Source organism: Atractosteus spatula, chromosome 27 (assembly GCF_055471065.1).
Source record: "Atractosteus spatula isolate fAtrSpa1 chromosome 27, fAtrSpa1.hap1, whole genome shotgun sequence".
In the NCBI taxonomy this organism is placed as follows: Eukaryota; Metazoa; Chordata; class Actinopteri; order Semionotiformes; family Lepisosteidae; genus Atractosteus; species Atractosteus spatula.
The window spans coordinates 9,501,844-9,525,126 of record NC_142732.1 but is presented as its reverse complement, the minus strand read 5'-3'; the positions used below and the strand labels follow the sequence as shown (position 1 = coordinate 9,525,126).

At 45.6% G+C, this 23,283-nt stretch overlaps 3 protein-coding genes and 3 non-coding genes across 8 annotated transcripts; 1 reads left to right on the top strand and 5 right to left on the bottom strand.

Moving 5' to 3' along the window:
- Window positions 1–1,598: 1,598 nt before the first annotated feature.
- Window positions 1,599–6,140, bottom strand: rpl23a (ribosomal protein L23a). Its single transcript, XM_088907026.1, has 5 exons — window positions 6,060–6,140; window positions 4,382–4,562; window positions 3,679–3,855; window positions 2,903–2,972; window positions 1,599–1,660 (listed from the first exon to the last, which is right to left on the bottom strand). Exons 1-5 carry the CDS (start codon window positions 6,082–6,084, stop codon window positions 1,646–1,648), a joined length of 468 nt encoding a protein of 155 aa, XP_088763152.1. The 5' UTR covers window positions 6,085–6,140; the 3' UTR covers window positions 1,599–1,645.
- LOC148814365 (small nucleolar RNA SNORD42) lies at window positions 1,732–1,803 on the bottom strand. Its single transcript, XR_016086154.1, has one exon. It is a non-coding gene; the product is annotated as a small nucleolar RNA SNORD42 (small nucleolar RNA).
- Window positions 3,042–3,105, bottom strand: LOC148814364 (small nucleolar RNA SNORD42). The gene has a single exon (XR_016086155.1). It is a non-coding gene; the product is annotated as a small nucleolar RNA SNORD42 (small nucleolar RNA).
- Window positions 4,185–4,257, bottom strand: LOC148814363 (small nucleolar RNA Z17). Its single transcript, XR_016086156.1, has one exon. It is a non-coding gene; the product is annotated as a small nucleolar RNA Z17 (small nucleolar RNA).
- Window positions 6,141–6,793: 653 nt separating the features above from the next.
- Window positions 6,794–15,248, top strand: rab34a (RAB34, member RAS oncogene family a). Of its 3 annotated transcripts, XM_088906872.1 has the most exons (12): window positions 6,944–6,961; window positions 8,151–8,227; window positions 8,759–8,850; window positions 10,602–10,693; window positions 11,016–11,084; window positions 11,888–11,989; window positions 12,065–12,129; window positions 12,413–12,464; window positions 12,575–12,656; window positions 12,751–12,841; window positions 13,458–13,565; window positions 14,388–15,248. In XM_088906872.1, exons 3-12 carry the CDS (start codon window positions 8,797–8,799, stop codon window positions 14,453–14,455), a joined length of 783 nt encoding a protein of 260 aa, XP_088762998.1. In that variant the 5' UTR covers window positions 6,944–6,961; window positions 8,151–8,227; window positions 8,759–8,796; the 3' UTR covers window positions 14,456–15,248. The 3 variants fall into 3 exon arrangements, with proteins under 3 accessions (XP_088762999.1, XP_088762996.1, XP_088762998.1); XM_088906873.1 differs by lacking the exon at window positions 8,151–8,227 and having other exon boundaries at window positions 6,794–6,961; window positions 11,019–11,084; XM_088906870.1 differs by lacking the exon at window positions 8,151–8,227 and having other exon boundaries at window positions 6,851–6,961.
- A 797-nt stretch (window positions 15,249–16,045) lies between these two features.
- Window positions 16,046–19,477, bottom strand: LOC148814360 (uncharacterized). The gene is made up of 5 exons (XM_088907162.1): window positions 19,295–19,477; window positions 18,796–18,889; window positions 17,743–17,889; window positions 16,975–17,070; window positions 16,046–16,326 (listed from the first exon to the last, which is right to left on the bottom strand). The coding sequence occupies exons 1-5, from the start codon at window positions 19,475–19,477 to the stop codon at window positions 16,175–16,177; spliced, it is 672 nt and encodes a 223-aa protein (XP_088763288.1). The 3' UTR covers window positions 16,046–16,174.
- Between the last annotated feature and the right edge of the window lie 3,806 nt (window positions 19,478–23,283).

The window sequence follows — 23,283 nt, the reverse complement described above, 5'->3', positions numbered from 1 at the left end:
CTTGTTCCAGTTTAACCAGTTTCACATTCTAGCAGAATTACTGTCACATTCCAAGGAACACAAACACAGATCAACGTTACAATTACAAATACATCTGATGTGGTAAACTGCAACTACATTTTACCACATCAGTCTTGGGAACAGTTTACAGACTTCAAAACATGATGGTGCCATTAAAAAGAACAGATCCTGCCAAAACTCAGTCATTCACTTCACACAATAGCACTAACTTAAGAGCTATTCTGATATTAAAGGACTATAAACCATGATTCTATAGAAAATGAATAAGCACATAGAGAAGTAGTGTTCAAGCTAACCCTAATCACTACTGTAGCTACAGATGCTTAAAGGTCTACAAAACCACTTGGCAGGTCCTGGGAAAGTCAGTCAGAAGAGAGAACTCCAGCTGATAAAATACTACCTTTTCACCAGCTGTAAGAGAACACTAAATAACAAACTGGATTATTTCACCATTTTTTAAAAAAATCTCAATTGGGTATTTTGTTTGGTTATTTTTGGGGGGTGCAGGGGGTTTCCATTAAAAATACCTACATCTTTAAAGACAATTTGTATAAATATCACTAATTGGTTCAACTTTAACAGATTGAATAGCACAAATGTCAACAAACTGTGTATTCCCTATGATTTTCAAATATGAAAATTCTGTCCTATTTCACAACTGCTGCTGTTTAAAACCGTAGCTGCCAGCCACTGTGAACAAGGTCATATGCAAAAATAACCCCATAACATTAGTAATCAAGTTGTTCAGAAAACTAGACTAAGAACAAGGGCTGTCTTTGGGTTCTTAAACCCCTGTATTTTAAATGTTCCAGTAAAATTTATAGAATATAACCTTTGTATTTCTCCATCTGGTATATTGGCTTCCATGAACTTCAATACCAATCAGCAACAGTGAACATGACAATGGAACTTTACCTTTTTACTTGCAAATGTAAAACACTCAGAAGAGAATCTGAGTTTTTCGGTGTATGGGACAGGCCAGTAAGACCTCCAAGTAAACCCAAAGCACAAGCTTTTCAAATGCAGTCTCTGCTGCCCTCTGCTGTAACATCAGAGAATTGCATCTTTGATGTAAACACCCCGGCATTCCTCCAGAAAAAGGGTAAATCACAGCAGCACCCTTCCTGCAGTGTTCAAGAGTAAAAAGGGTGCCCTCAAATAACAGGGCAGGTGCTGCGAAAGAAGAAATTGGATTTTTTTAAAAAGTGTTACTATCATGGAACAAGTAAAGGTTTATTCCATGCTGAAAAGAAAGAACAACGTTTCGGCTGTGGAGCCTTCTTGGGGTGTGAAACAGAAATGTTTCCTTTCTTCTCTTTTCAGCATGGAATAAACCTATTACTTGTTCCTTTGCAGCCTACGCATGCTGACGCAGCTCCCTACTTGTTACCATCATGGTTACATCCGAGATGAATCTTGGGAGAGGTAAAGGATTAGGAGTCCAGGCTACCTGCTTTAAATAAATGAGTCCGGTCTCCTACCTGGACCACACCACCACCCTGCTACTAGAGGCCCCATGCCAGCCTTGTTCAAACAGCTTGAATAGAAAGCATGAAAGACTACAAGACAATACAGTCTTAGTTTTTAAAAAGCTTTATTCTTTGTACATTTCATGATGAACAGGTTAGATGATGCCGATCTGAAAGAGAAAGAAAGATATTTAGTTCTGATCCTGAAGCCAGGAGAGTAAACTGACAGGCTTTCATCATTGTGCATCAGTGGTTCCTTTGAAAGCATCAACGTTCTTAATCAGATGCTGATAATCATTTCCATCATGTGCACATTGGCAACCCTTGTAAGAACATAGATTGACTGTTATAAACCAGTAATGTCAAGCCTAAATACATCATTCCACTGCAAAATACAACACACAGAAGCTGACATTATGTCACATTACCCAATTTCACAACTAAGGACCAATTATTCTGCATGAAAGTGGAAGAACACCTAGTCCCTTAACTGCAGAACTGAAAAAATGAAAATAATTCACACCTTGGGCAGTTAAGCTCTTAAGAACTTTACTGTTAAAACAGAAATCCTAAGTAATTTTAAAATAATTTACTTCCATTTTCCCCATTCTGAACATTTCAACTGATGAATTATATGAATGTTTTCACAAAATCCAGCAGTTTGCATGAACTCACACTGGAGGTTTAAAATTGCAACCAGAATTACAAACGAAAAAAAATGTAAGAGTCAGGAACAACAAATGATTTAATTACTTTTTTCATTCACTTTCAGAAGAATATTTCTGTCATCAATATCAAAATGTTCTACACTCCTTATTGGTCAATGTAAAAGCATGACTGCTTTGTCAGAGGAGACAACGAATCACAGCCCAGAACTCTGATGACCAAACTGGCCAAGACCGGCCCCAGAGCCCGCCTCCACATCCAGAATCTCTATTTGCTACATTACTTTGGGTTTTAAGTTATAGCAAAAAAGAAAACTGAGCAAATGCAAGAATTTATAAGTCTGCTCTTCATTTGTAAGGTACTGGCTTACACATCAGTTCTATAATGGGAAAAGTAAAGCTGTTTTCCAATTGAAAACTGCACCAGGGATTTTCTTACCCCAGTACCTGTTTACTGGGAGCTGACTGTGGATACTGATGAACAAGGTTTAATTCACTGTGACATGCAGAGGCAACGTAAATTTTCAAAAATACAACAAAAAGGTTAGTATAATAAAGTTAGTTTTTTGCACTTTTAAATGCAAAATGAACGATAACTACTTGTAACTGATTTGGAGATTTTTCAGCATGCTGTTAGTGCTAGGTATTGCAATAGTAAAACTGCAGACTGGGTTAAAAACATTCCGGTTCTGTCTAGAGCAGAACTAGACTGGAGAAAAACACCCAGTCTGAACGGCCGGTCCTCACCTTGTTTGCAACATCCAACGCGTCGTAGTCTGGCGCAAGACGGACGTATGCCTTCTTTTCACCATCAGGCCTGAGAGCACAAAGATTTCAGTAAGACTTTCACATGGCTGTCAGTGATTTCAAACTGAACCATCTTTCTGTGAATCAGTGGTTCCTTTGAAAGCATCATTGTTCAGACACGATAAAGTTTCCATCACTTTCACAAGTCGAATGAAGCCTTGGAGCTGCAGCTAGGTCTTGTTGGACTTTCTGGCACAGGAAAAGTCACAAAGTAGCAAAACAAATTCAAACCAATGAAATGCTAGGACACACTTCGGTACTGTGATTCATACAATTTGATGAATTGGCTCTATTGACAAATACAAATTTATTCTAACTCAAGTCAGGATTTAAGGCAAAATCGGAACAGCAGTTGCTCACAAACAGCATCTTATCATTTGGCATTAGCTGTCAGTACCCCCTACCAGCAGGGACCCTCAGTTGGAATTCAACTCCCAAGTCCACCAAACGTCTTTTTGAGCTTTAAGCTGTGTGCATGCCAATCACCCTGCAAGTGGTCAGGTCAATGGTTACCAGTCCTGGTCCTGGTAGCCCCCACGCCTGCTGGTCTGTGTTCCAGGTTATACCTTTACCTAATGAAGGCAGGATGGAATAAAAACCAGCTGGTGTGTGGGTCACCAGGCCCAAGACTGGGAACCACTTAGGCCATAGTACAGCTCCCCTTGTCTGCTTAAATGACAAGCTCTCTGCCCTGTTCCTCTCAGAACCATGCTTACCGGATCAGTGTGTTGACTTTAGCCACATCTATGTCGTACAGTTTCTTGACGGCATGCTTGATTTGATGCTTGTTAGCCTTGACATCTACGATGAAAACCAAGGTGTTGTTGTCCTCGATCTTCTTCATGGCAGACTCAGTGGTAAGAGGGAACTTGATGATGGCATAATGATCCAACCTGAGAGGAATGGAGAGAGTCAGTGGACTTTGTGCCTTCAGCGCAGCATGGCAAGCAGGACACATGTAGAGAACTGACTGTGAGAAAGCATGTGCAGCATTCATCCTCCAGCATTGATTTCCCAGCAAAGTCACCATGGAAAAAAATGGTTCTTAAGCTAACAAGCACATTTCTGTTTATATTTCACTGAAGTATCTTTAATGGGAGTATCATTATGAGGAAACTACACGAACTACAGCAAAATCAAAACTCATAATTTACATCTATGCGCAACTGATGTCGAAAATACAATGAAACAGTTTCTTCATTGGTAAACATGAGGATTGATAGGTGCATCAGTGTTTTAAAGCTGTAATCACTGCGAGATCATGCTTTGATCGCTAAAAAAACATCATCTGCACCACTCCAAAGGAGAGAGATGTACATATACTGCACGCACATGCTCACATAGTCCCACAGTATAGCAGAGTTCCATTTTGGGTTAGTACTTTACGTTACAGCTCCTAAACGGGAAGTAAAAGCTCACTTGTTCCTGCGAGGAGCGCTCTTCCTAGGGTACTTGGGCTGCCTCCTGAGTCTGAGGGTCTTGGGCCTCCGGAAGGTGGGGGAGGTCCTGATCTTCTTCTGCTTGTGGGTGTGCACCCCCTTCAGCACTGCCTTCTTCGCCTTCAAGGCCTTGGACTTGGCCTCGGTCTTGGCTGGGACAGCTGCAGCCCCAGAGAGGAGAGGAGAGGTGAGCAAGGCATTTTAAGCAAAGCAATCTTCACATTATAAGCTCTGAAGGAGCTTTCCCCACTGTGACATATGTGGAGCTCCTGATCTCCAGGACTATTGTAGATTAAAAAAGGGCTAAAAGCACAACAAGGGCACAAATGTTCCAGGACCTACAACACTTTAATTTATTCACAAGGGGGTTTCACACAGTGTGTGACAAACTGTCGCTACTGCAGTGTTCACTCTTGTATACATTAAGGATTCATCCAGGACTTCACCTTTGGATCACCACCTGTTTGACTTAGTCATTTTGACAATGAAGGAGTTTAACATCGCAGACAACTAAAGATCAGAGGCGGACATCAACGCCATCAGGACACCCCCACAAGAGCAGACAGCCACATCGTAGTTTCAGAACATGCACAACGAATATGGAAAAATATCTAGTTATTTGTAATATTGGTAAATGCTTAAACAATTTTTCGCGTGCAACCGACCCGGATAATGTGAAATAACATCGTACGTGTAGCGCTAACGTTAGCATGCTCCCAGTTAAGAATCACATTGGGAAAAAAACTTCCTCCATGTGTGTTGTAATGAACAATGGAGATCGTTCTGTAAATCTTAGCATTTGAAAATATTAAACATTTGTCTGTAGGCGTCAAGAGAGCTATAAGTTATCCTATATTCACTGGGACAGATGCTCCTTATGTGTCTGGGGGCTCTCGCGTCCTGACGGCGAAGTTACTCTTGAAATCGGCCCACAGCCATGGCGATCGAAAACCCCAGCTCTAGAGCAGTTTTGTAACCGTGTAACTCTTTCTGCAGTTTAAAGGCAGCGTTTGAGTGAAGACGACCATTCTAGAAGCCAGTTACCCACTACACTGTGGGACATGCTGTAAGATGTCTAGATTCTGAATCGCTAAAACCACAAGTAAAACAATAAGCACATATTAAACCAGACGTTACAAAAACCCTAAAGAGACGTAATTTGCTGTGGATTTTGGCACAATCTGCCTAGATTTAAAATGAAATAAAGATTAAATTAATTCTACGTTACATAGGGTTCCTGTGATGTCGACTGGGATACAGTCTGACCTGAACCCGCTGCCGGCCCTGAACCCTTGGTCTAACTTAAAAAAAAGCGCACTGCTCACCCATTACAACTATCCAAAAGATTTGGAAGTCCAATACATGTACACATTTCTAATATAAACTAAAACAAGCCGTTCCTGAACCTTAATGGGATATAACGAACGTACATTTCATGAACAAACCTACAAACGTGGTGGAGACTTCACACACGTTGCTCTGTCGAAAGCAGCTCAACGGCTAAAGGCCAATATCTCGCGAAGTACGGTGAATACACTCTTCATACTTTCACGCTTTTATAAAAATAAAAGTAACGTCTCAAAGCCTGTAACTGAAAACTCCCCTTAACGACATAATTTTACACCGTTTAAGAACATTTACTGTGAAGTGCTACCCACCTTCCTTCTTCGCCTTCGGAGCCATCTTGGGAAAGGGAGAGCACACGGGGTTCCTCACAGTATATCGCAGGGGCAGGAAGTGAGAGGTATCGCGAGACTCGTCCTCGCTGCCTCACGGGAGTTGTATTTTCAAAACGTTTTAACTGCTTTGGACTACATAAACCTTAAATCAGAAGAAAAAATGGTACAGTTATTTCAGAATATCGGAAAATGGATTATCATGCGTCTTCGACTCTCGTAATAGGTCTTAACAACGGCGATGTTTTTCTTGAATTTTACGGCGAATTACAATGCAACCTACAACGTTAATCAATGAAATGAAGAAATTTAACAGAGAATAAATGCTAGTTAGTTGTAGTTCATTTGGGTTACATTTCCAACCCATTAATATAGCGTAGCCTTTCATTCAATGCGCGTGATGTAGTATAATTCTTTATTATCACTTTAGGTGTTTGACTTCATCGCACCGCAAGCGCTTGATCGCAAACCGCGTCGTAACCGGGCAGCTGCGCACAGACTGAAATGACATGATGTGGCCAGCAGGTGGAGCCAACAGCTATGTCAGAAATCCCCACTAGGGTCTCGGAACGATTCCCGAACTCAGCAAATCCCGTTTTTGAATGGAAGAAGCATTGCAGACAGTCTGAGTCACCAGTTAGTTAATCCAAGACATCTGTGCGCGGCTTTCGGTATTCCCCTCCTCCGGAATCATTTGGGATTGAGGAAAGGGAAGAGCTTCTTTTTTTTTTGGAGCCTGATCTCTCTTAAATGAGCTACCTACTCTTCAATCACTTTTCACAAGCGATAAAAAAGTGCCTCACTTTACGGTGCCTTTACGGTACGACCGAGAGGTAGCAGAACTCGTAAAAACGAAACTTGATTCTCAATTTGTGCGTGTCGAGGTAAGTGTATAGCTTGCATTAGACTGTGAAAAACGGGGTTTTAACTCCTGCTTACAAACGTGAAGTTTTTTTTTTTAAACTCCGGAGCCATTTTTAACTTTTAATGTCTCTGCCCTTGTGTGCCTATCGATGGGTCTTCATCATCGGTTTTAAAGCTTTGGAGTGGGACAGCGCAAAATGTTACAGCGAGGTCTTTGCGTGAAAGAATCCCAGACAAAAGTTGTTTTTTTTGCACATTACCGTATTCTTTATATATCTTGTACGGTTCCTTTGAGCTACAGCTACCGAATTAGTTCATTGCAATAGAGATGGAAGATTAGAAAATAAAAGCACGTCTTTTTTTATCTTGAAAGAAAGTGTTTACAAGTTTTTTTTAAATGCGTCGAAAAGTAGTCTAAGCTCACTGCAAACTATCTGCTGTGATTTTTTTTTATCATAAAAAGCGGCCTTAGCTGTTTGGTCGCTGTAGATAGAACACACAGTTACTGTTTTTGTCTTTGTTCAGGGATTTACTGGAGAAACGGATTATTGGAGATTAGTCCGACATCGTCTGGAGTGTTTATTTTCTCTTAACTATAACTGAATGGCGTAATGTTTATTTCCCACGACACGTTTCTCTTTCAGTCTTATGTTAGTCACATGGCCTTGACATTCAGCTTTTTCGTCAGGTAAAACCTAAACACATTCTTGTTCTTCTGCAACGATTCATTTTCGAGTCCTGTTCAGGGGAGAGTCCGGCCTCATTGATCCGACACGACGCCCGATGTCACACCTCCAGATCGTCCGCGGTTACTGTATTGGCGAGCTGTAAACTGGGGTATTTCCAGTCTTTTCTCGCTAGATGGATAGAAATGAGCCATGCTAGCGTTCGGGCTGGTGTGGAGAACATGCCATTACCGACCGAGAAAGTAGGGACAGTCCTGGTTTTTGCTATTTGTCTTTTAAGCGCCTGAGAAATTTCTGAACTGCGGTACATCGTTGTACGAATCGGCTTTTGCACTTTTAATTTACACAAAAGCACGACGGGTATGGGTGCTCGGGGGCATTTATAATGATCACGGACAACGGTCTGTATCGTGTGTTAGCATCTTGCTGATGTCAAAGAGAGAGCAGACATTTTGAACATACAGTAGAACCATGACAAAAAACGTATTTTTTTTTAAAATGCACCTATTCCACTGTACAATAGGTGAGGAGAGTTGGATTGCTTTTGTTGTGGCGTTGTGTTCATAACCGTCTGCAGCAGCTGTTTTAAGTTTGCCGAAGGTGAGCCCATGCAAATCTGTATTGACACTGCTGTACTGTTGCTAAGCGGCCAGGAATAACTGGTGTTGCCAGAGACTCTGTATACAAGCCGGTGAAGACTGGGAGAGAAGAGCAGTCATATCTCTCCTGCTGGGGCTCCAGGCTGTAAACTCCGCAGTTCGTCAGTTCTAACAAAGCCAGGAGCCAAGTACAGAGGAGTTTTGTTATTGGCCTCCCGGTTGAAAGAGGAAGTGTAGTTGCATTTCAAGAAAAGGTCATGAGGCGGAGTGTTTGTTTCCAGATTAGTTTTTTTTTTATAATTCAGTGGTACCACTTCCTGGACCTAGGAGGGGGTCTCCTGGAAAGTTAATCTAAAGCACCGGTGCTTTAGAAGCTATCGCTCAACTGATGCCGTTCAGCCCATAACGAGCTCGTCGAGGTTGTAAAGAGCACAGCGGTGTTGAAGCGCAGACGCCCCAGTCTTCCAGGATCAGTAACCCCCTGGTCTAACCTGAACTTTCCTCCTTGTCTCCTCTGCGTTTCCCGACACAGGCCTCCCGAGTTCTCGCCTCCGTGCCCACGGGTCCGCCATGAGTGTCCTGCCTCCCGTCAGGAGAGACCGGGTTATCCCAGCCCTCCCCCAGGTATCCGCTGGCAAACGATCTGGGCGCTTTCGCAGTTGACACCCTGGTTTGATCCGGCGGCCTGCTAGCAAATCACGCTTGTTCTGGGTTCCCGGTAGTGTCCGAGAGATTATAAAAACCCAGAGGTTGTCGCAGCACGACTATAACCCACTGTCCAATGGGAATATTTATTTGTCGGAGCCGTATTTTAAATTGGAAAAAAAAATCCTACTGCAGTTTAATATGCCTTATTGTACAGGGACCGTAGTCTGATTTTATTAAAGGTCAATTGACTGGTATAAAAAATGAAAAGAACGACAAAAAAACTAAAAATCCCGGCCCTCAGCATCTTGTCAGACATTAGTGGCATTTCAGTTTCAAACAAAGCCCTTCCTTCCTATGTTAATGGAATTACAGAAGTAAACAGAAAAATGTGCCTTGTGATCCATCAGTTTTGTTATCCCGATAGAATGTGTTTTTTTCTTCACAGGAGGTATTAAAATAAGTGAACTGACGTATCCTCCCCCCCCCCTCCCTCTGGGATGGCTTTGATGTTTCATTGTTGCAATGGATTCAGACCCAGGAAAGAAGAGCTTATTTCTAGCCCAGGCTTGCAGAGTGCCTTTGCCTGCCTTTTCTAACCTCAGACGGAACAGCCAGCCTTCTCCAGGCCTGCTGGCAGCCCCGGGCCCTGCTGTTTCTGACCCAGACAGGCTGGTTTCCTGCAGCTACCAGACACGCTCTCTGTGTGGTCTGCTCTTGGCATGCTGGGAACTGAATCCTGACTACCTTGATTGCAGGCCCGTGCATGCCAGTTCCTTGCTCTGTCCCTGCTCTCAGCTGGGTCTCCGGCCTTCGCTGGTTTTGACCCTTGTGAGCGGACCTGCGGACCTACACGTGTGGATTCGCTCAGTTGATCAGCTAAATTTACTGTGAAACTGGCTGCTTCACAAGGCTGAAACAAGGGTAGGGGAACTGTAAAGACCGGTAACTCAGAGTGATTGGATTTCCAAGAAATGTGCCTTTGTTTTCTTCACAATTTTAATATCTGCATTAATGGATAAGACGGGTAGGATTATGAGGTATTATGTTCTGGCTCATTTAAACGAGGGCCAAAGGAGCCCATTGTGATACACAAAGCAGAAAAATGCCATCCTGTAAAGCATATCAAGTAACTGCTCATTTCCGATTTTAAAATAATCGATAATAATTCCCTAAACTGACTTCTGTTTGTTAACAGGACTTTCATATTTGCTCTTACCTGTACAATTAAGTTTGTGCAATTAAGATCAACAGTATCTTTCCTTTATTTGTTTTTATTTCCATAGTGCAGGGATTTCCAATCCTAAACAGCAGGTGTGTGGATGCTTAGGATGAAGATTGGGAACCCCCTGACACCATGTGGATTAAATTCCATTTCCACGGGAGTGAGAATGTGTTGTATTTATGGGTTGCCTGGTATAACACGAGGGTCCACACCCCCCCGTTTCTTCCTCCACACAAGTGTAAGCAAGAGACAGGGCGCCTCTCCAGGGGCATTCTGGGATTTGTCCAGCGAGCGCTCAATTGCTTCGTGCTGCGCTGGTTGATCAGGGCAGGGAGTGCAGTTAGTTCACACGCGCTCGGCTGTGTGTAGCGTCTCCTGGCTGGCGGTGCCAGCCAGCTGGAATGTCCTGGCGCTGGGCAGTTCGGAATAAGAGGAGCTCCACCTTTCCAATGGGTTTGTTTTTGCCTGTGGTGGCTAAATTGCCGTCTTCACACTGCCGTTCCAGTGTTTCTCCAAAGACGCCGCCCTGCACACCAAGGACAGCTTCCACCCCAAAGTGAAGACCGCCTGCCAGGAGCAGCGCACCGGCACAGTGGGGTGAGCTGAACCTCCAGCCCGCCTGCTCCTTTCATCTCGCTTTGAAATCCCGTCGGCATTCCCGTGAGTACAGTTGCCTTGGGAGTGAGCTACGTTCCCCGGGATCTTCCAGGCTCTGCGTTGGTATGCGTGGCATGTTTTAATTTTCTCCACGAGGGAAGAGGGGAGACTGCTGGGACTTTTGTGTTGAGACAATTCCGCATCTCCTTTTCTGACCCAACTGTCGCGAACAGCATCCTTGTGTGGACCGGCACATGAGAGTGCATGGTTTCAATAGGGGTCGCAGATCAGTCTGACAGTTTCCTCCTTCTTTCTCTCCCAGCAGGTTTAAGATCTCTAAGGTCATTGTGGTTGGAGATCTGGCAGTGGGAAAAACCTGCTTAATTAATAGGTGAGCAAAGTATTCGTGATTTAGTGTTTGACGTTGCCAAGGGAACCTCCTAGTGCCAGAGCAAAGGGCAACATTCTCTTAAATCCCTTCTTGGTTTGGAGAAAAACATGCATGACCTCATTGTGCTTTCCTGATGAGGAATCCAAGAGCGTTCCTGTTGTGTCTGGTGTATAGCACATCGTAGCCCACATACTAACTCATACACAGTGTGACTCTTCTCCTTCCTCTGCTACCACGACAACAGGGTGCCTCAGTGCGCTAATGGAGAGACACAAAAGCCTTCTTCTTGGTCTTTAATTAATTTCTTAATTAATTCAGATTAACTGGAACCCAGAAGGGCAGCGTTGCCCAAAGCTCCTTTGTGGGGTCCACTTAGTTGACTGTCTAAATTTAAGACTAGGCAGGATTTCAGGCGAGAAATGAATGCAGAATTTTTTTTGTCTTTTGTGCCATAAGGTCTAAGTGAGACGTGAAATCCCAGCCCTTAGCCCCCTCATCATTTCCTGTGCATCAGATATGAAGGCTAGATAGGTGTGTGGGTTCAGATCCACTCTGACTTTCCTCCATCCATCCATCAGTTAGGAAGTGCCAGCTGTAGAGTTGCTGTTATCCCAAAGAGCAGTGGAACTGTGGTTGGTTGACAACACAAGAACGGAGACGTCTAGGAGGACAGAGAAGTCATCGGCTCTTCCGTCCTGTAGATATAGAAGTGACTCTCTTCCAGGCCAAAACCACATTTCGGAAGATCGGGTTGAAACTCAATAGCCCACAAGTTGACAGAAATTCCTCCCCTTCGTTTCCAGGTTCTGTAAGGACACGTTCGACAAGAACTACAAAGCGACCATCGGGGTGGACTTTGAGATGGAGAGGTTCGAGGTTCTGGGCGTGCCCTTCAGCCTGCAGCTGTGAGTCCCGCCGCGGAGCGTGCCGTTGATGGCACCGCGCGGCAGCACGCTAACTCCTCTTCCTGTGCCCCACAGGTGGGACACGGCCGGGCAGGAGAGGTTCAAATGCATAGCATCCACCTACTACAGAGGAGCACAAGGTACCTGCGCAATACCGCACAGATCAGGAGCGATAAGGCGGTGTAGAAGAGGGCCAGCACTGCATGTAAACGTTTTGTCGCAGTAACCAAGATCAAAGATCAAAATAAATCAAGGAAAGTACAGCCTCTAGGCTGCTAGTAGTACTGACCCCTGTCTGAGTTCTGTGGTTTGGGCCTACAAACCTGTGTAGGGAGAACAATGTCCCAGAGTCTTTTTACTAACCTCGTGCTGTGGCGTGTTTGATGATCATCAGCCTCCACCATGTTTCTTCCCCCCCTCCAGCGATCATAATCGTGTTTGACGTGAACGATGTGGCCTCCTTGGAGCATGCAAAGTAAGTGCGCGTGGCGCTCCCTTTCCTGAATGACACTCTCGCCCAGTTTGAGAATACAGACTTGTACCACTGGTGCATTTTCAAAGCCTCACCCGAGTGCTTGCTTTCAGGCAGTGGCTCGAAGACGCGCTGAAGGAGAATGACCCCGCCACTGTGCTACTCTTCCTCGTCGGGACGAAGAAAGATTTAAGCGTAAGTGCAGCTGCCGCACTCCGGCGTGACGCCCGCAGCACCAAAACGCGGGCGAGGGTCCTGTTGCTAACGGTGTTCTGCTTCTTCCTTTCAGTCCCCTGCCCAGTACTTGCTGATCGAGCAGGATGCCATCCGACTGGCCAAAGAGATCAAGGCGGAATACTGGGCAGTGTCCGCGCTAACTGGTGGGTGCAGAGTGAATAATCATCATCATCATCATCATAATCATTAATGATGATGGCACAACCAGGCCTCAGTTACCCATGAACTGCAGGCAGGAGATAATGTTGTGGGAGACTGCACTAGGGACTGCAGAGGTCACGCCTGGGTCTTTTTGAATAAAGCCAGGTCGTACTGGTTTCCTGCAGTATTGCACAAGCATGGAAAGTGATTTTAAATAAGAAGGGAAAGGTCCACTAACCAGATGAAGCAGTGAAAGCACAGGTTGTAGTTCCCAGTTCAAATCTGGGCTGTGCCACTAGTCAGCAGTGACTGGGCATCTCCAAGCAGCGATTGCTGATGGAAGGACTCTGGCCAGGTTGTGGGCATCGGCGTGTGCACTCAGGCCAGCTGGAGCTCTTCCTGTTGTGCTCGGCCTCTTGGGGAAATTGTGGCGACAGTCGAACGTAGGTCAGACGTGGAAATAGCTGCTTATTCAGTTAGACAAATTACATTTTTGATTTGTTACCTCCTGCTAGGTCCTCATGTGGAAGTCTTTATAGTTTCTTTCATGGAGATGTAGTGGTAGAGCCAACTGTTTAAAAGGCCTCCTGTTGATGACTCTGATCACCTTTGCCGCAGGGGAGAACGTGAAGGAGTTTTTCTTCCGCGTGGCATCGCTGACATTTGAAGCGAACGTGCTAGCCGAGCTGGAGAAGTCGGGGTCCCGTCGGATCGGAGATGTAGTTCGTGAGTATCCCTGGAACTGGGATTCCATCATCCCAAATTCCAAATCCTTTAATTCCATCATCCCAAATTTTTACAAAAACCTTGGAAGGGGCGCATCTCATTTTAGAAAGCACAAGCTTGTTAGAAGACTTTTATATGCAAATTAGCAGAAGTATTGATTAAAATCACAAGAATCCAGTCTCATGTTTAAAGCCCAGATTTCAAAGTTAATGATTAAGGATTGTGAGAAGAATTGTTCCTTAGATCTGAAGGCAGTGAATTATGTAAATGTTGCTTCTGATTTACAAAGTAGCATTGACCCATAGATGATCATTAAGGTGTCAGAGTGAGCAAACCTATCTATTAAAAAAAAAAGGGTGGTGATGTGATCTGCAGTATTTCCACTGGGCTCCCTGTGAACTACACTCAAGACATGAACAATTCTTCCTTTCACTTCTGTCCTGGACTGGAGCGAATACTCTGTACGTGATCGGTACCCAGTCTGGTTCCTAGACCCAGGTGGGGGCAGAGTCTGCGTTAGAAGAGCTGTCCAATCATAGCAGTTCTCCTAGTATGTCATAGCTGCACCCGTTAACATTAGCCTGTGGTTATAGCAGAAATGATTTGAAACAAAATGATTTAAGTAAAAAAGTTTTAAACAGAAGAGTACCCGTTTAATAGGACTAACAATTTAGTTGAATTTAGGGTGCAAGTTCGCCATCTTCTGGTAGTGTGAAATACTGCTGGAAGCTTTAACTATGAACTTCAAAGTTAATAAAGCTGCACAAACAGCTGGATGAAGATAGTATAACGTACTTATCTAGTTTTGTGTCCTCCTCGCAGGGATAAACAGCAGTTCCAGCAACACGTACGTGAGCTCGAAGAAGAAGCAGGCGAGCTGCTGCCAGTGAAGATGAAGACGCAGGAGCCAAAGATCCGCTTCAAACAACCCTCAGCCCGGGAGAATAGTCCCACCAAAGACGCGTTGTACACAGGGAACAAGTCTCACTCACCGCTCATATCGTACGAATGAATTGTTTTTCAGATTGAAATGTAGTCGCCAGACCCATTTCGATCAAAGTTGGAAATGATTTAGCATTTAAAAACCTGCCTGATGTCCGCACCCAAACCCAGTCCGCTCGTCTTCAAAGTGAGACTCTTTTTGATTCGGGTGAACTGAGTGCATTTCATCCTCCTTGAGATTTTGTTCCCAGTTCTGACATTGTTGATGATCTCCAGGACTGACTCTGCTTCGATAAGGGATTAAAGTCTGTTTGATCATTTCAGCTGGACCTGAAAGCTGATCAGGAGCACCAGGAAGTGGTCGGAATTGGTCCTTCTCTCAGTAATGAGCTTTTCCTTTGTGTCACTGCCATTGACATGTAAATATCATATGTCCTGTTTGATCGAGAGATTTATGCAAAATTATGCAATTATACAAGTTACCGCTTATGCATGTCGATGACAATCACTCCTAGTATTAAAGAAAATACTTCATATTTAGGAAGAAAAATGTTTAATCTTCATATGCTGCAGGAGACCTGTAGCCCTTGTGTGGTGTTGCATTGTATTCCTGATGGTTTGGTATATTTACAAAATCAAGTTAATTGTAGCCTGAGAGGAAATATACCTTCAGTGTACTAAAGCCTAATTTATTTTATTGGGTGATTTGTCTCATTGTATAAAAGAGCATTTCTCTCATTTACCATGTGTAATTGGAATGAATCATCTTAAATCTTCAGACACGGATTCTATCAGATTCTTAACAGACACACAAATTCATATTTCTGTTTATTGCTTAACTGTGCTTTAATGTTCTGTGCTGTGGGTGAAGGGGAGAGCTGGTAAACAGTGCCCCCTAATGGATTATTGGAGCTTTTCAAGCAGCCTGTACAAACTAGGGACTGGCCCACTACATTACCAACTTCAACGTCGGGATAAAAAGGTGAAATTAATCCATCCTTCCATGTTCAAACCACTCTATCAAATAGAGGGTTGTGGAGGAGCTGAAACCTACCTCAGCATGCAGTGGGCACAAGGCGAGACGCCAGTCCACCGCAGGGCGGACACAAACACGCACACACTCGCACTAGGGGAACTTGTTCCAGAATGTTTTTGGACCGGGGGAGGAAACCCACCAGTATAATTTTGGACTGGGGGAGGAAACCCACTCCAACAGGGGAAGAACATACAAACTCCACGCACTGCGAGGCAGCAACGCCAACCACTGCGCCACCGTGCCGCCTCTAATGAATCCAACAAAGACAAAAGGGGATCAATTAGCAAACGGAAGCTCTTTGAGTCATTTCAGCCTGAGAGACCTGGTGTTCCTCCAGGACACAGCTGGAGAAACACCAATATCAGGGCTTCCTTTCATACAACCCAGTGGTCACAGCAGCACACCTCAAATCAGCTAAAGTGCCTTAAAAGTCCCCCCCCCCTCCCCCCCACGATTACAAGGAAACTTATAATCACACCCTGTTTCGTACCAGGGAGGCCAATTAAGGGCTCAAGCAGACGGAGGTGGCGCCCTCTCGATCTTACTCTTGAGTTAAACACAAGGCGGCTGGATTGGAGATCTCCTGCATGAAGTGGGCCTGGAGGCTCGCCCCCCCCTCCTCTCAGCCCGATCAGGGGGCCTGGTTGCTGAGGTTCGGGAAGGACGGCAGGCGGTGCTGGTCGATCTGCGGCTGCAGCTCCTCTGGGATGCAGTGTGAGCACTTGTAATGCTCCTTGATCCACCTCCCTCCCGCGCTGTTCTCCACGGCGATGGCGGCCACCCCTGCCATGAGCTCGGCGTCAGCCTTGCACAGTGTAGTATGATCACAATTGCTCACGTATATACATCCTAAAGCACTTTGCTTATAAGAGGGGAGTCCACTCCATCCACTACTGAAGTGGAGCCCCACCAGGGTGATGTGCAGGAGCCATCACTGCCCTGCTGAGCAGGAGGAGGAGTGAGAAACTCAACGGCTGAGTTGAAGAGGAAATCCTGTGCAAACCCAGTTCAGAATTTGACCAGTACACCAGGGTGCTCACCCCTACTCCCACAAACACCGCCCTGGGGTCCTCTGACCAGGCAGTCAGGACCTCAGCTGAATATTTCATCTCAAGTCTGTGTCCACAGTCAACACACAGGGACAGTGGATTGGAAGGTTCAAGGGGAAATAGCACTACCTACTGGTCCTCCAACACCACCTACAGCAGCAGCCTGTTTTTTCTTGGAGACCTTTGCCTTGGGGAGAAATGAAAATATGCTGCTACTGATGATGTGATGCAATGTAACCAGAAACAATAGCATGAAGGTTAAGGCAGAGAACACTTGGCTTTTATTTTTGTTAGTCAGCATATCCTTGCTGCACAGGCAGACTCTACAGTGCTGTGTTTTCTCCCACCCATAGAAGGCATGTGGTGAGAATGTGATGCTCACCCACTACGGTGGCTCCCTGCTGCTCCACCAGGCGAATGGCAGCCATCATGGTTCCCCCAGTCTCGATCCACTGGTCCACAATCAGCACCCGTACCCCTGTGCGCACAGAAACAGGCATGGGGTTCTGTTAATGGCATCCATTCAAATTCGATAACCGCTTAGTCCAATAGGGTCGCGGACAGCTGGAGCCTAACCCAACAGACGACTGGTACGGAGCAGGATATGCCCCAGATGAGATGCCAGTGCAATGACACGCCTACGTACAGCTGTCACGTGTTCCCAGCAGGGGAAAAAAGCTGAATTTTTATTTTACAAATCATTCACAGTTCTTAGAGAACCAGAAAATGGCTTTCCACTGATCAGAAGTACGCTCTTCCCTCGACTGCATGGGAATTTCGACATCCTGTGCAGATCCAGTTCCCCTGAAGGAGTGCTGGTAGTGGGAATGAGATCTCCGTGTGCGGTGTGTGGAAGTTGTACTCTGTGCAGCCCGAACAGCTTTACGGAATATGCATGAGTTCCAGAAGGCTTTGCAATATTAGCTGGCCAGTCCCATCCCCTTTCCCCTACCACAGTGTGTGGCACTGAATGGCTCCAGGCTCCAGCCGGACATTGTGCTGGCTGATGGGGGTCCCACGGGACAGCGACGCACTGCGGACACAAGCCGTTGGATTTCGACCAGGTTTGCAGATCAGCACTGGGGCGCAGGGCTTTCCTGCAATGTGTTCCTGGGTCTGCCGGGCGCTGGCTACGGCGCAGACGGCTTACCTGGTTTTAAGACGTCAACCCGGACCTCCATGAGCTTCTCCTGGCCGGAGTAGTCGCTGTAGACCTGGCTCTGCGTCTCCACGCACAGGTGCCCTGCTTTGCGGATGGTGAGGAACCCCCTGCCCAGAGAGGTGGCCACAGCAGAGCCTGCCGGCAGAAGCCACACGAACATCCTCCCTGAGAGCTCTGCCGCTATCCTCTCTCATATCAGGTTCGGACTGTTTTACTGGCATGGCTCTTTAACACTATCCGTCCGTCTTCGAACTGCTTTTTCCAGATCAGGGTCACAGGGGAGCCAAAGCCTATCCCAGCAAGCAACGGGTGTGAGGCAGGGTACACCCTGGATGGGACGCTAGACACAGACACCCACACACTCACACCAGGGTCAGATTTCCCCCAGACTCCAATTAACCTTTCTAGCTTTGTGACTGCAAACTCCGGCTCCTGTATAAAGAATTCCCCATCGTCTGGGAGCTTCAGGTACTTCCCATGCTATTGAGTCCTGGGCAGCTGATGAGCTGTGGTCAAAACATGGACGCCCAGGCTTGCCGAGAGTTAACCTTTGGCGAAATGTTTGGACGCACAGCTGCAGGATTTTGCCAAACAGCAAGAGCGCTTTTCATTCTGCACAAGCCGCCTGCTGGCCCTCAGCAGCACCGCACAGAGAATCCATTATGCTAAAAGAGAGGCTCTTCCCACCCACCACAGCTGTCACTCGGGCCTCAGCGCAAACCTAACCTCTGACATAGTGCGAGTTAAAAATGAGAAACTCAAGGTCAATTTTCCCAGTAACGTGCATGACAGAAATGACTGCGATGGGACAGCACGTTCGTCTTTGCTCCTCCTTTTTGTGGCACCAGCCAGAAAACTTGCTGAATGCCAGAGCTTCTCCGAACTGAAATACAGTGTCTTCCTCTGATGATTATATTTCCTGCTTAGTCAGCTCCCTTTGAGATATAATTAGCATGCTTTTTATGTGGAGTATGGATCCAGTCACTCAAAACTTTACTGGTGCCACTCATAGGGTATTCTGCCTTTCGGTCTTTTTCCTACCTAGAATAAATCCCATTGCATCAATGCCAGCCACCAGGTCAATGGGCTCATTCTGGAATGGCTGGAGCAGGTCTTTCACGCAGTCAGCCAGTGCCTAGCAGAGAGAAGAAACAAGTCAGTACACAATGGATTTGGAGAGACTAACAAGGGTAAAGAAATGAATCCAACATTTCATCTACAGAGTCTGAAAAAGAAACACACACATCCCAGCAGAGGCTGCAGACATTGTCAAGGCCTCTCTGCACACTTAACACGGTGCAATAAGGGTTGCAGAACATATATGAACGTTCATCTGTTCATATATTTCATATATATCATATAGTTCAGTCAATATCGGTTTAAAACTGCCACAGCATTTACAATTTGGCTGTTTCCTCTAAAACCAAAGGCCCTTTATTTGGCACCTGAAGCTGCGGTCCCTGCCCGCTCGCTGCCCTCTGCCCTGTCCAGCTGGCACAGGAGGCAGCGCTGAGCAGGCTCAGCCGAGCTGTCTCCGTACCTGGTGGCTGCAGTAGAGCCTGGAAGGGTCCAGCCAGGCATATTTTGGCCCCTTTGTGTTTGGAGCCATTAGGGACAGGTACCAGGCTCGGCTCTTCTCCTGCGGGACGGCCCACACGTCCATTTTAAAGGAAGCGCTGATCCACACGGACCCTCTCTCTCTCTCTCTTGCTCGCTCGCTCATACAAATGCTTGGAGAGTGTAAGGCTGTGTGCAAGGCAGGTCCTCAGTGATCATGTTCTTAAAGGGGCATGCACATGTGACTGTGTGGCTTGCCAAAAATGTAGCCCTGTGCTCTGGGCTTCTGGGTAGCAACACTACACTTAACGCTTTTCAGCACTGCTTTTAGGTTCAGATGCTGTCTTAAGTTATCAGATGGATGTTGAGACAAACTTTTTTATCTGCTGTGTATAAGGGCCATCCTGTATATCCAGTGTGGTGTATTAGCCATGTTCCATGTAACTGAATAGCAGTCAACCAATAGTCTACTAAATGCTGTACGGTTTAAATCAAAATCAAAGCTCACTTTGCAGAAAATAAAAAAAAGGCTTCAATCTAGGCACTAGGCAGGCTGGGCTGTACAATACACAAGCTGATGAAACAGGCAAAGAGAGAAAGAGACTCACCACGGCGCCCTGGGAGAGCAGTCGGTTGTGTTCAGGGTAACGAAGGGTTGGAGAAGACAGCCTTCGGCCCAGCGATGACTGCTCGTTCACCGAGAGAGAGAGAGAGAGAGAGAGAGGGGGAGGTCTCCAGCTCCAGATCAGATCGCGATCCGCCTCACACCCCTCCTGCGCCTTCCAGACTCCATTGGACCCAGACCCAGACTGCGCCGCCCTCTTTAACCACTCAGGTTTATTTCCAGTTGCTTTCACCTAGAACGAGAGGAGCAAGAGAAACTTTTTTTTTAGAAAAAAAAGCAGTTCAGTGTATAATTTCTAATGACTATACTGTAATAAAGGACTAAGAACTCTAGTGACTAAAGAAAGGCTAGAGCAGCGAATCTGGAAGAGGGGACTGAGTGGTCATCCATCATCCGTCCTTTGGGATCTTTCCATTGTGGGAGACAAACATACAATTTAGATGCACTAATTAACAGGGACAACGTGTCTCCGTACTGCAGGAGGAAATTGAAGGACCCAGAGACAACCCATGCAAATCTGGTGAGGACAGGCTGAGAGAACTCCACACAGACTGATCCAGATACAAACCCTTTGAGTCAACAAAGTTCAAACGAAATACCGTTGTGAACATTTTGAAGACATTTAGAAAATTATTAATCGCGGTATAAGAAAAAAAAACTTTTTATTTTATTTTAGCGGATATTCAGCAGTCTTCTCTGTCGTCCGACAGCGCAGTCTCTAAGTAGTCACACGTCTTTTTTTTTTTTACCGTAACAGCAAAAATGCATACAATACAAGCTAACAAGAGTACATATAAGATCGATAACGTCGTCAGGGGTACATACTGTGATATAGTTACACTTTATGTAAAAGATTAAACAAGGTTAATAAAGATCCGCGCAGCTTTTAAATACGCCTTTACATCTATCTTGAACTGTTCAAACATAGGACTCTTCCCAGACCATTTCACTTCATGTATTTAATAACGTGCGAGTACAATAATGAAGTCAATTACAAAATATATTGTCATATTATTTTCAATGGGATTAAAATGGAATGTAACGTCTATTTTTTTTATTTAATGTCATTATTAGACTCTTTCTTTGTATAACTTTGCAGATCAATGCAGAATAACATGAAGAAAGGTGTGCGGCTACTTTTAAGCTCAAATTGAGTCTCTTGGCCAACAGACTAAATATACTTCAAATAACACGACGTGTTCCGGCAACAGCACAACGCTTGTTGTAAAAATGGTGCTAATTATTTAAAATGCTTGTGCTGGTTATTTTTATACTCCGAGCCCTTACTGCGCCCCGAGCACGGTGTCGAGAGCTCATGGCCACCGGGAGAAGGAACTGGACTATTTTAAAGAGCCGCGGCGCGTTCGAAAGACCTCAAGCTGCGGGAGTGTATGCGCGTCATGAAAATGAAAGACGCCACCTACACACCAGAACTTTTTCTTTTACCAGGGGTACAAAGCTTTAAAGCTTTAATTCGTACGCTAAATACAGGTAAACCTGAAGGTAAAATTAAATTGAGCAAGCGACTTCCAAGGTTTCCATTTAAATATATATTTTTTTAGATATTTTGGCGCTGCTTTTTAAGGACCGCAGCCATATAGTAGAAAGAAAATTTGAGATCATGATTGAAGACGTTCAAGTCCCGAGACAGTCTCGACTGCTCCAGGATTTTCCTCGGGTTTTTTTTTTTAAAACAGAATGAAAAGGCTGAAACGGTGCTCCCTGGGATGTCTCTGCACGTGTGTGCCGATCTCTGTACAGCCAGAACAAAGTCAGATTCCATTTCTCCCAGACCTTTACGACTTCCCTCGTTGGGAAAGGTTCTGCAGCTAACGGCAGCCAAGACGGAGCAGAAGCAGAGACGGGCTCGTTAAAGGAGAGGAGCGCGCTTCTTGGGGGGGGGCTATCATATTTGCCCACGTGTCATACGGCTCAATGAAGTGTATCACGCTGCCGGGCTTGTTTATAAACAGTCTGGCGGAAAACGAAAGAGATCTTCTCTTCAGCCGGACCCAGCAAGGGCTTTCCGATCTACCGTACTTGACTGGCGTCTTGAAATTCAATTCAATTCGATGTCTTTTTTATATAGCGCCTTTCACGACAAGGTCGCCCCAAGGCGCTTAACAAAGGACGTGACCCTACATGTTGTGAATACAGAACAGAAAAGACCAGAAGACAACGGAGGAGAGGAACCAAGAACTCCTCAGTAAGGAGAAAAAAAACCTCTAGGGGTCCAAGGTCAACTGGCTGCCCAACCCCTCATGCTAACATTATATAATTTTAAGAAAAGGAAATAAATGAATGGGGGTATTAATCCATCCATCGTGTCTTCTGTATGTCAGTAGTCCATGCAGATCTCTGTAGACCAGCAAAATCCTCCTAAACGACAGCTATATCCACGATGTCCCTCTTGGATCCATGGCAGTGATCCAGCATCCAACTCAGATGGGGCCCAGCCCGGGCTCCGTCCAGACAGGTGGGGAGGAGAATAGGATAGTCTGGTCAGAACAGATGTATCTACCAGGTGGGCCAGCACAGAGACACACAGTGGCAGGGACAGCAGCACCAGCAGCCATGGTTGCAGCAGGCTGTGATGTGAGGTGTGAGTAGGCTAGGCTGCAGTAATAGGTCTTCAATCCGGATATGAATCCTGAGATTGACTCGGCAGCCCGAACATGGGCTGGGAGACTGTTCCATAAACTAGGGGCCCTGGAACTAAAGGCTTTACCGCCAACTGTTTTTATTAATTAATGCGTGAAATCGTGCTGTAGACAACGGATCTTATAATACGTCCACGCTTTCTAGAATTAATGATTGACATTTATTACTGCTGCTTTTATTTTTCGAAAACCTTTAAAAATAATTGCTCCGAGAGGGTTTAACGAAATTCCAGAGCAGCTTAATGTGAAACGAGTGCTAACGCGCAGCGTTGCCGACAGCAGCAGGCTTCAATCTAATATCGATAACCAGCGAGCACATCGTCGCAGAAGTGCCCAGAAGAAGACAGAAAGCTTTTTTATGCGATATTTGAACACCAAGTGAACTCGGACGCGAGGGGGAGATTTTGCCCACAGATCAGGGGGTCACATGATCCGACGGGGAGGCCGGTGCTGGGAATTTTAAACAGAGCCGCTCAGTCAAATCCATTGTCCTGTTGTGTATGTTTTTCCCAGGAACCCGAGGGCATCCGTCACCGGAGCCTCATTGCACTTGCTGCGGGCAGTTCGCTGGCTGCTGCGCCCTCGCTTCTCCCCCGGCTCGTTCAGGCAGAAGCGGGGCTAACCTTCATTCACCCAAGTAATCGTGAAATTTAACTTCAACTGCAACGACAACCCAAAGGTCACACC